This window comes from Gigantopelta aegis, chromosome 1 (assembly GCF_016097555.1).
Source record: "Gigantopelta aegis isolate Gae_Host chromosome 1, Gae_host_genome, whole genome shotgun sequence".
Taxonomy (NCBI): Eukaryota; Metazoa; Mollusca; class Gastropoda; order Neomphalida; family Peltospiridae; genus Gigantopelta; species Gigantopelta aegis.
Genome location: NC_054699.1, coordinates 10,278,082 through 10,293,290, shown reverse-complemented (window position 1 = coordinate 10,293,290; position 15,209 = coordinate 10,278,082). Strand labels below are relative to the sequence as shown.

Below are 15,209 nucleotides of genomic sequence, written 5' to 3'. Positions count from 1 at the left end.
TAAATTGCACTTAATAAGGAAGATCATTTGTGTTATTTCCAAAACTCTATACTACTTCTATTTATGTAAAATGCAGACAGAAATCATTCACAAAAATACACTTTTAGTGGATATTGAGACTACTGTGTAAACACCATTTTCTCTCATCACTAAATACATAAGACAGAGCTATCCCATGAAAGATAAAACATACCGACTGTAAACAGCGTTGTCCGATCGTTGAAGAATTTTGACAGGAAGTCAAGGTTAGTAGACCAGTCTTTATTTTAATGTGGCAAAGCAATGAAATAATACAGCTAATTTCGAATTTGAATGACTTGGATTTTAAGTGAAATTACAATGAGGTATGTTATATTTCTTGGTGTACGAAGCCAAAACAAGGCTGCAAAAGGTGACTCTCGTTGACATTAGTTACAGTTCAGGTGATTTGGCTACTCTGGCTGTTACAGTTTGTTGCCTTCATCCCTGTATTTAAATATGACATTTTATTTACAGTTTCATCATAATTTGTTAAGAAACCTTAAGTTTACATTTTTAATGATATTTTTGGGTTAACCCCCTACCCCCCCCCCCCCCCCCCAAAAAAAAATACCCAAACATTATGAGAGTTGGTATAAACTTATTCAGTATATACAGTTAACATATTCATTGGTTCCATTTTGACACAAATGTACAGTATCAAATTTGCTTACCCTCAGATGCAAAGAGTTGCCTAGAAGCAGTCTGCATTGGACCTTCGGACATCTTTGATCTTGCATCATCAAACGCAGCCTTAAAACTTTCGGCAATTTCGGCCGTCTTGAAGCGAATGGTAAACTGTTCAATTTTCGGCTCGTCGTCAGAGAAATCTTGTGTGTACCAGATCCAAGCTTTGCCATCGGACCTCGGCATCTGATTGAGCTGGAGGTCGGAGGTTATCATGTGGTTCAAGCACAGCTTCAGGACCTGCTCCCGCCTCATCAGTATGCGGATCTTCTTCGTCAGTCTGTTCTCCAGTATCTTCACATTGCCCAGTCCACGTTCCTTCCACTCCCCACTGTCGAACCTGTACAGCTTGGCCCGGTGTTCAAACAAAACTGATTCGTCCTCTTCGCCCGTTTTCACCTCGATCTTATCCGGAAGTGGAACAACCGGTTCGAAATAGATGTGCGAGTCCTCCCCTTCCTTGTTGATGTACAAACCGTGTTCGTCCACCACGGGAGATTTGGGAGATGGGGGAATGCTCGATTTGTCTTTAGACGTCGGCGAGAAAGAAAACTGTAAAGATGTTTTACCGTCCGAGGAAACGTTCTCCTGATCCTTGGTTGGCGTGGTAACTTTACCCAGATTGAACTGGAAGCCTCCTGACTTTGCAGCTCCTCCAAAGTTAAAACCACCGGTCTTCGCTGCAGGTGCAAAACTGAATCTGTCAGAGGTTGGGCTCGGTTCTTCGTCAGCAATCAGCAATGCTGCCAAAGTAGATCCTTTCGGTGAAGGTTCAGACTTCATCTCAGCTGATTTGGCCTGGACACCAAACTTGAATCCTCCAGACGATGGTGGACCCTTTGAATCTGCAGTCGTTCCTTCTGGTTTATTTACTTTGAACAAAGAATCGGTTGGCTGGTCCTTTGACTGAGCTTTGCCAAAAGTGAATCCCCCAGCACTTCCAAATTTGAAACCGCCTCCACCTGAAATACCTTCTGCTTGACTCTGAGACTTCGGCTCAATGTCCTCTTTCTTTATTCCCGGTTTTAGTGTCTGACAAGCTGGACACTGAAGGACATTGGCATCATTCCTGCAATAACAGCCCGTGCATTCCCAACTTCCAGGCTTTGGCTTGAACTTGTCAGCAAAGGAAATCTCTTTACCTTCAGCTAGAGGAACAGCTTTTGATTCTTTGGGTTGTGTGGTCTTGGCCCCGAATGTAAACCCTCCAGCAGTACCAAACTGGAAACCTCCTCCTGTAGATATTTTCCCAGTCTGAGCCTGAACTTCATCCTGTTTTACTCCGGGTTTCAGAGTCTGGCAGGCTGGGCATTTCAAAACGTCTGCTTCATTCCTACAGTAGCATCCTGTACATTCCCAACTTCCGGGTTTTGGTTTGAACTTGTCCGCAAAGCTCTGCTGGTCTTTGTCTTTGATGCCAGTGGTAACAATAGTTTCTATGGATTGTGGCTTCTCAGTCGTGAAGCTAAACCCTCCAGAAGGTCCTCCAACAGATCCACTTCCAAACGTAAAATCACCACCAATGGAACTGCCTCCCTTACTGTTGATGTCTTCTGGTTTAGTTCCAGGCTTTAAAGTCTGACAGGCAGGACATTTGAGAACGTCTGCATCATTTCTACAATAGCAGCCAGAACATTCCCAACTCCCAGGTTTTGGTTTGAACTTATCAGCAAAGCTTTGTTGATCTTTATCTTTCTGTGGTGCATCAGTACTTGCAGCTTTTTCTTCATGAACGACTGCAGCATCGGAACCAGTTGGAATATCTGCAAGGTCCTTCTGGCAGCTCTCAAAGATCTCTTTAAAATTGGCAGCAATGTCTTTGGTTTTGAACTTCACAGCAAACTGCTCAGTCTTCATGGACTCGTCTGCAAAGTCCATGGCCGTCCAGCACCAAGCCCTGTCAGAACTTGGCATTGGGATCAGCTTCATATCAACCGAGATGTTGTGGTTGGCACAGATCTTCAGAACCTGTTCTCTTCTCATGAGGATACGGAACCGCTTTCCATCAGTACTCTCCAGAATCTTTATCTCCCCGATTCCACGTTCTTTCCACTGTCCGGTCTCGGCATCGAATCGGAAGAGACGGGAACGCTCCCCGAACAGTTTCTTCTCATCCTCCTCACCCGTTTTCACCTCCACCAACTCGGGGAGCTCTATCAGTGGCTTGAAGTCCACACTGGGCTCGTACTCCTCAACCTTTTCTTCCTCGTGTGACGGAGCAGGAGCTGGGCTCCCAGTCTGGAATGGCTGCTGTCCTGCAAGTTCAAATCCCTTGAAGCCGAAAGTCATTTGTTGCCCATCAGTCGCTGTTGTAGCTGAAGTATTTTGTCCAATGGAAAATCCTCCTTTAGTCAGAGAACCTTTATCTCCTTGAGCAGCACTGCCAGTCAGTGTGGTCACAGTCGATGGTTTGGCAACTGGGAAACTGAATCCTGAGAAAGGTTTAGCTTGAGCACCTGCAGATGGACTGGTCACATTAAGGCTACTCTCCTTGAGCTTGAATCCGGGAGATGTCTTCGTCTCGCTCGTGGGTTCTAGTGAAGGTTTCACAATCGGGGTGCTTGTGAACGTAAAACCTCCAAACATGGAGTCCTTTCCGATCGGAGTAGATGTCGACACTGGTTTCCCACCAAACGCTGACAAAGGTGGCGTTTCTTTATTTATCACTGACTTTGGAGGTGGGGTAGGCAGCACAGGCTTGGCGGAAGGAACAGTAGCAGCTGGTGAAGATTCTTTAAGAGCAGAAACTTTCGACTTCTCCAACAACTGTTTGTAGAGGTCTCTTAACTTAGAAGCATGAGCCACATCTTCAAAAGTAAGATTGATCGTTTCTTCGGTCTTTCTGTCAGGTAGCGTCACCTTCAAACATACTGGCTGAGGTACAAAGCCAGTTGGTATCTTAACGGATGCCAAATCATGTTCAAATATCACTTCTCCTTCATCGCTTTTCATCGCAACGATGTATCCGCCGTCCCCGGACGGGACAACCCTCAGACGCCCCCAACGAGAAATACCAATCTTTGATGTGTGCTTTGCCCTTTCATCAAACAAGGCAGTACTCTCTGTAGCAGCATTTGAGGACTTCTGAGATCCCGCTGATATGGACAGATCCTGAACGCCAGATGTGGGAGATTTAACCTGTTGGGCAGTAGCAGCTGCAGCCGATTCGGACACATTAGCTGCATGATGAGTGAAAGCAGGACTTCCCTGAGCAACAGAGGGCTCAGACAGATTACCCAGAGCGAACGGTTTCTGTGCCGGCTGCAGTCCAAACACGGGAGTCACCTGGCCAGACGCCGGAGTCCCCTGTGGTGTCTGTAGATACTGCTGGAGCGAACTGCTGCTGCTGCCACTGGTCACAGTCTGCGGTGTCATACTGCTTGATACTGGGATCCCCGCATAGGGCGACTGCACTGGCTGACTGCCCACGACTCCCGACATGACGGTCATGGGCTGAGGACCAGCAAGGACTGCTGGAGCTGACGTCTGTGGTACAGAGAAGAAACCCGGCCCCGGCATGCTAGCCGGAATGCTGGAACCTTGGCCCGAGAACTGAAGGGCTTGTCCTCGGAGATGAGCAGCAATGAATCCATTCTGCTGCTGCTGTTGCTGCTGCTGTGGCTGCTGCATCTGGGATCTGTTGTGAGGGGAGTACGTTGTTGCAGAACCTCCCTCCATGCTGGCAATGTTGCTGAACGGCCAGTCCTGCTGCATACAGCTCCCCTCCGGGGTGTAGTACTGGCTCTCATCATCCAGGGCCACGTTGTAGTATTCACCATCCATGTTGTGCAGATCCTCCTCGTTTCCATGATGACCGAGCTCGTCTTCAGGCTTTCCGGGATAAGCACCAAAGCTGTGGCGGATGTTCGACTGTGGAGTGAGTGGAGCTCGGAACGGCGGCACGAAGTTCCCAGGACCCTGCATCGGACCACCATACGGAGAGCCCCAGCCCGGCTGCGGGCCGTACGGATACTGCTGGGGCCGATACGGATACTGGGGCCGATACGGAGATCCGGACATATACGAACTCTGTCCCGATGGTGTGGGAGGCATGAAGTTCGATCCGAGCAATGCGTTGTGATGACATACTTCAAGGAGTTCGTTCTACAAGAGAGAGAGGAGAAAGTTTGTTTAATGACAAATGAGAAACAAAAAGTAACATTCATATCATTCAAAGTCTCAGTCTATCTTGACAATCTAGCCAAAACAAATATAAGTATTAACTATAAAATAATGCTTGTTATATTATACACTATTATACAGTGAAACCTGATTAAACTAGACCCTGAACAAACCGGCCATGTTTCATAGTCGCGAATATTCTAAATTTAAACAATTGTCACACACCCAATCCTGTTTTAACTATGGTAAGTCTTTATAGGTTTCATTATACTTAATCCGAAAATTTACTGGTAATCAAATTTTGACCAAAAAAAACCTAATCAAATCTAGATTAAATAATTTCTAAAAGCTAAAATTATCTTAATAAATCTGAAAACAGGCATCTGATTTGGTATTCTTAAAAAAAGCTGGAACTGTTCTATCATACAAAAGCGCAGCAATTTCTTTGACTGGTCATCAGTCTTATATCGCGGTACAATGTCTACAGGTAAGCGAACAGCCATTAAGAAAATGGTTTAGTGGAAGTACAATAATAATTTTAAAAACTGAAAATAAAGGGATTAGGGATTTTTTTATGAAAACATTTTCACGGATTTATTTTACGATAAAAGATTTTTTTTAAATAGCGGAATTTTGCTTAAAAGACGGAAGAATCACATGCCTGTGAAAACATTGATATAATATTGAAATAAAATTAGGTTTTTAGCATTACATACCAAATCTAATCTACTTTATGGAAATTATGCAAATAAGTTAATATCAGATAAAGAGCTGAACAAAATAGGGCTCACTCTGTCCATTGCCAAATCGGCCCATTGCAAATTTTTATACAAAGTTGTTAGAACATTTCACACTTAACTAATAACATTTTCTTTAAATTAAACTCTTTATGAATAATTTACAAAGACACACTCTCTACACATGTGAAAACTGGCTAAAACTAAATATAATTTTTAATATGATCCCTGCTGAAAAAAAAAAAAAATTAATTTAAATTTCCGTAACTCACTTTGAGATGATGCATCATCTCGTGACTGCTGCGCAGCTGCTGTACCATTTCTTTGTTGATGTTGACGAGGTCTTCATTGCGTTCCAGCACCATCTTCAGCAGCGTGTCCTGGGAAAACGACAGAGATCGCAGCTGGGCGTCCAGGCGCTCGGGACTCGGCTGCAGGTGACTGCTCCAAGACCGATTTCGACTGGGATGCAGGTTTACGAGTCTAGGCTAAAATTAAATAGAGAATTTGTTTTTGATCACGCCAACACTAGACTGCAAACAAAGTAAAGTTTGTTTTATTTAACGATGCCACTAGAGCACACTGATTTTTATCTTATCATCGGTTATTGGATGTCAAACATATGGTCATTCTGACAGTTTTTTAGAGGAAACATGCTGTCGCCACATAGGCTACTCTTTTACGACAGGCAGCAAAGGATCTTTTATTTGTGCTTCCCACAGGCAGGATAGCACAAACCATGGCCTTTATTGAACCAGTTATGAACCAGTTATGGATCACTGGTCGGTGCAAGTGGTTTACACCTACACATTGAGCCTTGCGGAGCACTCACTCAGGGTTTGGATTTGGTATCTGGATTAAAAATACCATGCCTCGACTGGGATCCGAACCCAGTACCTACCAGCCTGTAGACCGATGGCCTAACCACGACGCCAGTAGACTGCAAATAAAACCTTTATTCACAGCGTTGGGAAATGTACTGTGCTACTGACATTCAATCCCACATTACATTTTTTTTGACAATATGCAGACATTATAAACCTAATAGTGACTGCAGTTTCAGAGGAAGGGTGGGGGTGGGGGTGGGTCAGGGGCCCGCCCCCCAAAATTTTACAATATATTAATTTTCATTTTTTTATGATCCCCTCCAAATCTCCCTCAAAGTTCCATTGGCATTCTGCCTCAGCCTCATGTCATTGACGCCCCCACTAAATGGTTTTTCTGGATCCGCCACTGAATTTGACTTGCAATACCAAGTGTTCCCTTATTTCTTTCTCTCAGTTATTATTTATTTTTTTGTTCTGTGTAAGATATATCAGTAGCTGAATATTAAATGTAAAAACTCTGAAGGGTCTCCACAGTTACTTACCAACACAATGGGGTGGGTCACTTACCAATACGGTGGGGTGGGTCACTTACTGACACGGTGGGGGTGGGGGTGGGTCACTTACCAACACGGTGGGTGGGTGGGTGGGCGAGGCCAGTGTCTGTAACTTACAGATACAGTGGGGTGGGTGGGTCACTTACCAACACGGTGGGGTGGGTGGGCGAGGCCAGATTATGTAACTTACCGACACAGTGGCGTGGGTGGGTCACTTACCGACATGGTGGGGTGGGTGGGTGGGTCACTTACAGACACGGTTGGGTGGGTGGGCGAGGCCAGAGTGTAATTTATCAACACAGTGGGGTGGGTGGGTGGATCACTTACCGACACAGTGGGGTGGGTGGGCGAGGCCAGATTACGTAACTTACGAACACAGTGAGGTGGGCGGGTCACTTACCGACACGGTGGGGTGGGTGGGTCACTTACCGACATGGTGGGGTGGGTGGGCGAGGCCAGAGTCTGTATCTTACCGACACGGTGAGGAGGGTGGGCGAGGCCAGAGTCTGTATCTTACTGACATGGTGGGGTGGGTGGGTCACTTACCGACACGGTGGGGTGGGTGGGTCACTTACCGACACAGTGGGGTGGGTGGGTCACTTAGACACGGTGGGGTGGGTGGGTCACTTACCGACATGGTGGGGTGGGTGGGCGAGGCCAGTCTGTATCTTACCGACACGGTGAGGAGGGTGGGCGATGCCAGAGTCTGTATCTTACTGACATGGTGGGGTGGGTGGGCCACTTACAGACAGTGGGGTGGGTGGGTCACTTCCCGACATGGTGGGATGGGTGGGCAAGGCCACAGTCTGTAACTTACCGACACGGTGGGGAGGGTGGGTGAGGCCTGAGTCTGTATCGATGTCTCCAGCTCCTCTTCGTCCTGGCTGTTGGGTGGCGTGTAGTACTCACTGTCGGGAGAGTCATCTACAGAAGAAAGGAAGGATTCATTGACAGAGTTTGTTTTGTTTAATGACACCACTGGAGCACATCGATTACTTAATTGGAAGTCAAACATTTGGTAATTCTGACACAGTCATCAGAGGAAACCCACTACATTTTTCCTAATGCCACAAGGGATCTTTTATATGCACCTTCCCACAGACAGGGAAAGCACATACCACGGCCTTTGACCAGTTGTGGTACACTGGTTGGAACAAGAAAAAACCCAATCAGCTGAATGGATCCACCGAGGTGGTTCGATCCCGAGACGCAAGCAACTCAAGCGAGCACTCAACCGACTGAGCTAAATCCTGCCCAACTGAATGACAGACTGATTTAGTCAGGGCCATTTAATGTCAAACAAAGTCACTGGGACACTTTGTATGTTTTTATATAAATTTGAACTTCATTCATTATAGAGTTACAATCCAATTCATCGGTTCCCTTTTGACGCAGACTATAGTCAGGGCTATGAGTTGTCAAATATAGTCACACTTGATTTGGTAAAATAAACACAATATTGTATGGCTTGGAAACAAAATAACATAAAAGCAGTGTGTTCCAGGGTTTATTGTTTATTAGCAAAAAAAAATATTGTGATTAACAACAGTGGTAATAAACTTGAAAATTGATTCGAAAAATTAAGTTAGTATATTTTAAGTTTTAGAATTGTATACCAATCACTTAAACTTTATGAGTGAATCGCAACATAATTACTATTTAACAAAGCGGTTCTTGCAAGTGGCTGTGCAGTCAAGTGTATATTGTAAGCATGATATGTAGGCTGAGTTGGTAGCCTCTTTCCATTTAGAAGTAAACATCCCGGGCATGTTCTTTTATTACTTTAGAGCCTACATCCAAAATTTTAATGACTTTATGCACATGCAATTTGTTTGGCATTACAATGCTGTTAGTTCATAAATGTTATTAAAAAGTTAGTTTGTTGTGTTGAACGACACCACTAGAGCACACTGATTAATTAATCATCGGCTATTGGATGTCAAACACTTGGTAATTCTGACTTGTCATCAGAGAAAACTGCTACATTTTTCCTAATGCAGCAAGGGATATTTTATATGCACTTTTCCAGACTGGAAAGCACATACCACGGCCTTTGACCAGTTGTGGTGCACTGGTTGGAATGAGAAAAAAAACAATCAGCTGAATGGATCCACTGAGTTGGTTCGATCCTGTGTCGCAAGCACCTCAGCCGACTGAGCTAAATCCCACCCCTTAAATGTTATTAAAGTCGTGAATCAAGACTGTAAAAGGTTTATGTGCATGTGCATGCTCTTTGCACTGCAATGAAGTTAAAGTCTTTAGATGTTATCAAAGTCTTGAGTCTAGACTGTAAAAGGTTTATGTGCATGCTCTTTGCACTGCTATGAAGTTAAAGTCTTTAGATGTTATCAAAGTCTTGAGTCTAGACTGTAAAAGGTTTATGTGCATGCTCTTTGCACTGCTATGAAGTTAAAGTCTTTAGATGTTATCAAAGTCTTGAGTCTAGACTGTAAAAGGTTTATGTGCATGTGCATGCTCTTTGCACTGCAATGAAGTTAAAGTCTTTAGATGTTATCAAAGTCTTGAGTCTAGACTGTAAAAGGTTTATGTGCATGCTCTTTGCACTGCTATGAAGTTAAAGTCTTTAGATGTTATCAAAGTCTAGTCTAGACTGTAAAAGGTTTATGTGCATGTGCATGCTCTTTGCACTGCAATGAAGTTAAAGTCTTTAGATGTTATCAAAGTCTAGTCTAGACTGTAAAAGGTTTATGTGCATGTGCATGCTCTTTGCACTGCAATGAAGTTAAAGTCTTTAGATGTTATCAAAGTCTAGTCTAGACTGTAAAAGGTTTATGTGCATGTGCATGCTCTTTGCACTGCAATGAAGTTAAAGTCTTTAGATGTTATCAAAGTCTTGAGTCTAGACTGTAAAGTGTTCGTAGCACACGGCTAGTGGTGTGTGCAGGAGACGGAGTATTTGTCAAACTATTTGACTGGTACCATAATCTTCTATCACATTACAATCATCAGAGTTTGGCACAAAAACTGAGCATGCTTCTGGTGCTCATTATGTTTTAAACTTGGAGGCTGCTTCTTTGAAATGGGCAGCTTTATTAACCTTCTGACTACTGCAGGTGAAATATTTTGCCAGATGTTACACCAGTCGACATACTGTAAACTGTATATAGTGCATTCTCAAATTTATATTTCCCGCCATTTTGCATACTGCACTTATTGGGAACGAAAATATAATACAGAAAACAGATTACTTGACAAAATGGTGGCTTTTGTTTTGTTGTTTTTTCAATGGAAAATACCTTGGTTTTCGGCAAGTATATTTGCTTGACAACAATAGCGATATGTCACACTCAATTTCAGAGATCGATAGCCGATTGTGACAGCTAATTTAATAATAAAGTTGTACCAACAAGAAAATCACCAAATATTGGGAGACAAATTATAGTTGGGTTTTAATTCTTGTCAGAAAACCAGTTATCAGGAATAATGGACATAAATACTAGATAGCTGGCAACAAATGGCTGTAAGTAATACCGACTGTTTCGATTTTTTGCCTAACTTAATATTAATATTAACTGATCTAAAATATAATAAATTTTAGAAAAAACAACAAAAATAATATTTACCGATTCAAATATGAACTTTATTTTATGTGTTTATAATACATTTAAGTGAATATATAATCTTGTACCCACTCACTGTGTTTTTTGTCAAAGATTAATCTAGTCGGTTAAAGGTAAAGCAACTTCATAAACAGTGTAATTTATTTGCAATGTAATAAAAATTGTTTTGTTTAATGACACCACTAAAGCAAATTGATTTATTAATCATTGGCTATTGGAGGTAAAACATTTTGTAATTTCGACAGTCTTAGAGAAGAAACCCGCTACATTTTGTCCATTGGTAAGAAGGGATCTTTTATATGCACCATGCCAGACAGGATAGCACGTACCACAGCCTTTGATATACCAGTCGTGGTGCACTGGCTGGAACAATGGGTTCGCCTACGGGGAACAACCCTAAAGCGACTGAACATCAAGCAAGCGCTTTACCACAGGGCGCAGACAGACCTGTCAACACTCCCAGATTCTACAGAAATCTCCCGGTATTTGATCAAATCTCCCGCAACCCTGCGCGGGAGACACTTTCTCCACTTAAATGACATTTTTGTAAGCATTAAAAAAAAGTCGATCCCCTTTTGTCAAAATAACATAAAGGAAGTGCCTCTTTTTTTCTCATTCGGAATATATTAACTATTTTCGGTTTCCGAGAATGTAACAGACCGAATTGTCCCGACTGTTTAACCTTTGCCAAACTGAGAATTGTGGGATATTTATATTGTTAAAAAAGCACAAGAAGTTTATAAAATGATGTGTTATTATAATGTTTGTTGTCATCGTAATGGCTACGGAGCGTGTTGCCACTAATTCAACAGGCTGTGTATTGACATTCAGTGTTGCCATATATAAAACTATCCAATTTAGTTCTAACAACGCCTCTTAATTGTAAAACGTCTTCCCACTAGATCACAGCAAGACAACGAAAATACCAATTAGCTATATAAACATACTTGTGTCAGTTAATTTTGTATGTTTGTGCAGTAAAATGTTGGTAACAAGCGTACACTTCAAGAGATTATTTTTGTACAATTAATAAATGTTGTGTCTGACATAAAGTTACTCACGGAAATGGGTATAATTCCGGTATATTTCACACGATGTCCGTAATGAGGTTTTACTTATGATTAATGGAAATACAATGTTTATTGCATCATCATAATGTAGTACCACGCCACTGTTCCTCATTATAGTAAAAACTTAATATTAATTTACAAGATTTGTATAAATCTGTCTTAGGTACTTCGGTAACCTAACCAAAAATGATGATGTAACGTAACCTGTAAGTGTAATACCATAAATGTACAAATTAGTTATTTAATTTCTTGTTGGTGTTTGGATAAAAGAGTCGGTTTTTTAAAATATGCATTAAATCATGATATTTAAACTTATAAAAAGATTAATAATTTTTTTATATTTTTTTTTATTTATTTAAAAAAATAATAATTTAATGCCAAGATCCAAGGTTAACAAGTACATATGACATGTAGTGTTCATATAACTTACTGTAATGATTTTTTAAAAAACCTTGCGATTTTGGGTTAAATTGTGTGTATTTAAAAAATCTCCTGCTTTTCGACAAAATCTCCTGTTTTTTCAACACACACCTCCTGCTTTCTCTTGACTAAAGGTTGACAGGTCTGGGCAAAGAAGTTACAAAAGTTGAGAATATTTGCATTTGGCCCTTTGCCAGGTTACTTTGACACAAGCATGCATTGATAATTTCTAGCCTCCTTACCCGTATTTCTTCTCTCTATCTCCGACTGCAGACTATCAACTTCCTCAACAAGATATTTATTCAATTCCTGCAAAAAACAACAACAAACATTTCAGTCACGAAAGCACACACTGAGACAGGCCTCTGAGAATTGAAAATCTACGTAAACCATCTATGGGTTTCGCAAAAAGAAATTCAGGTAACCCATTTCGTTTTACGTAACCCGTCATGACCATGTAAATGTAAAAAAAAATTCAATGCGGCCAGGGCTTCTAAATTTTTTTATAAAAATCACTAGCCATGGGATCAGTAATTAAACAAAAATTACTAGCCATGATTAAAAATTCACTAGCCCTACTTTTAAGTAAATACAATTTTACTCATAGTAATAATCAGATATGTCACCTAAAGAGGAAGATAGAGCTTAAAAACCCTTCGGGGAGGGGATAGTCATATTTACTAAATAAACTTGAATACAGAATTTGACAGCTTCTTTTTTTCACTAGCAGTCTGGCTTGGCGATTGTAGTTATTTACTAGCCCAACACTGAATATCACTAGCCATGGGAGTGGGAATACCATAATCTAGAAGTCCTGCAATGCGCAAACAAAAAATGAGTTACGCAAAACTATACTTAAACGAGCAACACGTGAACAAAACTAACGCTCTAGAAATGTTCAGAGGCTTGTGAACGCAAAAAAATTAAAACTTGCACCCCTATTAATATCTCAGGTCACAAAATAGTGGCTTGCGAAAAACAGTATATTTTTAGACCTAGCAGGTAAAATAGATATACACCTTCTAAAACCTCAAAAAGACGTTCAGGTCATTTTACAAAAGAGGGTGGGACGTAGCCCAGTGGTAAAGGGCTTGCTCAATGCACGGTCGGTTTGGTGATCGATCCCGTCAATGGGCCCATTGGGCCATTTCTCGTTCCAGCCAGTGCACCATGACTGGTATATCAAAGGCCGTGGTATGTGCTATCCTGTCTGCTGGATGGTGCATATAACTGATCTCTTGATACTAATGGAAAAAAGCCGATGATTAATACATCAATGTGCTCTAGACTGCGCTTTACCACTGGGCTATGTCCCGCGCCGCATCAAATCTAAACGTGTGACAGAGGCATCGATCCAAGACCGACCGCGCTTTACCATTGGGCTACGTCCCGCGCCATACCAAAACTGAATGTGTGACAGAGGCATCGATCCAAGACCGACCGCGCTTTACCACTGGGCTACGTCCCGCGCCGCATCAAATCTAAAAGTGTGACAGAGGCATCAATCCAAGACCGACCGCGCTTTACCATTGGGCTACATCCCGCGCCGAATCAAATCTAAACGTGTGACAGAGGCATCGATCCAAGACCGACCGCGCTTTACCATTGGGCTACGTCCCGCGCCATACCAAAACTGAATGTGTGACAGAGGCATCGATCCAAGACCGACCGCGCTTTACCACTGGGCTACGTCCCGCGCCGCATCAAAACTAAACGTGTGACAGAGGCATCGATCCAAGACAGACCGCGCTTTACCACTGGGCTACGTCCCGCGCCGCATCAAATCTAAACGTGTGACAGACGCATCGATCCAAGACCGACCGCGCTTTACCATGGGCTACGTCCCGCGCCGCACCAAAACTGAACGTGTGACAGAGGCATCGATCCAAGACCGACCGCGCTTTACCACTGGGCTACGTCCCGCGCCGCATCAAATCTAAACGTGTGACAGAGGCATCGATCCAAGACCGACCACGCTTTACCACTGGGCTACGTCCCGCGCCGCATCAAATCTAAACGTGTGACAGAGGCATCGATCCAAGACCGACTGCGCTTTACCACTGGGCTACGTCCCGCGCCCCATCAAAACTAAACGTGTGACAGAGGCATCGATCCAAGACAGACCGCGCTTTACCACTGGGCTACGTCCCGCGCCGTACCAAAACTAAATGTGTGACAGAGGCATCGATCCAAGACAGACCGCGCTTTACCACTGGGCTACGTCCCGCGCCGTACCAAAAGTAAACGTGTGACAGAGGCATCGATCCAAGACAGACCGCGCTTTACCACTGGGCTACGTCCCGCGCCGTACCAAAACTAAACGTGTGACAGAGGCATCGATCCAAGACAGACCGCGCTTTACCACTGGGCTACGTCCCGCGCCGTACCAAAACTAAACGTGTCACAGAGGCATCGATCAAAGACAGACTGCGCTTTACCACTGGGCTACGTCCCGCGCCGTACCAAATCTAAACGTGTGACAGAGGCATCGATCCAAGACAGACCGCGCTTTACCATTGGGCAACGTCCCGCGCCGTACCAAAACTGAACGTGTGACAGAGGCATTGATCCAAGACCGACCGCGCTTTACCACTGGGCTACGTCCCGCGCCGTACCAAAACTGAACGTGTGACAGAGGCATTGATCCAAGACCGACCGCACTTTACCACTGGGCTACGTCCCGCGCCTCATCAAAACTGAACGTGTGACAGAGGCATCGATCCAAGACCGACCGCGCTTTACAACTGGGCTACGTCCCGCGCCATACCAAAACTAAACGTGTGACAGAGGCATCAATCCAAGACAGACAGCGCTTTACCATTGGGCTACGTCCCGCGCCGTACCAAAACTAAACGTGTGACAGAGGCATCGATCCAAGACCGACCGCGCTTTACCACTGGGCTACGTCCCGCGCCGCATCAAAAGTAAACGTGTGACAGAGGCATCGATCCAAGACCGACCGCGCTTTACCACTGGGCTACGTCCCGCGCCGCATCAAAACTAAACGTGTGACAGAGGCATCGATCCAAGACCGACCGCGCTTTACCACTGGGCTACGTCCCGCGCCGCATCAAAACTAAACGTGTGACAGAGGCATCGATCCAAGACCGACCACGCTTTACAACTGGGCTACGTCCCGCGCCGCATCAAAAGTAAACGTGTGACAGAGGCATCGATCCAAGACCGACCGCGC

At 43.7% G+C, this 15,209-nt stretch overlaps 1 protein-coding gene across 3 annotated transcripts in view; it reads right to left on the bottom strand.

Annotated features, from left to right (window-relative positions):
• The window catches only part of LOC121370592 (RANBP2-like and GRIP domain-containing protein 8), a 104,373-nt gene that overhangs the window by 32,054 nt on the left and 57,110 nt on the right, over positions 1-15,209 (bottom strand). For all 3 annotated transcript variants that reach the window (XM_041495928.1, XM_041495920.1, XM_041495938.1), the window contains exons 20-23: positions 12,259-12,325; positions 7,763-7,869; positions 5,837-6,052; positions 693-4,809 (exon numbers count right to left, since the gene is read on the bottom strand). In XM_041495928.1, the coding sequence (XP_041351862.1) occupies positions 693-4,809; positions 5,837-6,052; positions 7,763-7,869; positions 12,259-12,325 (4,507 nt within the window). The remainder of the gene's footprint in view (positions 1-692; positions 4,810-5,836; positions 6,053-7,762; positions 7,870-12,258; positions 12,326-15,209) is intronic.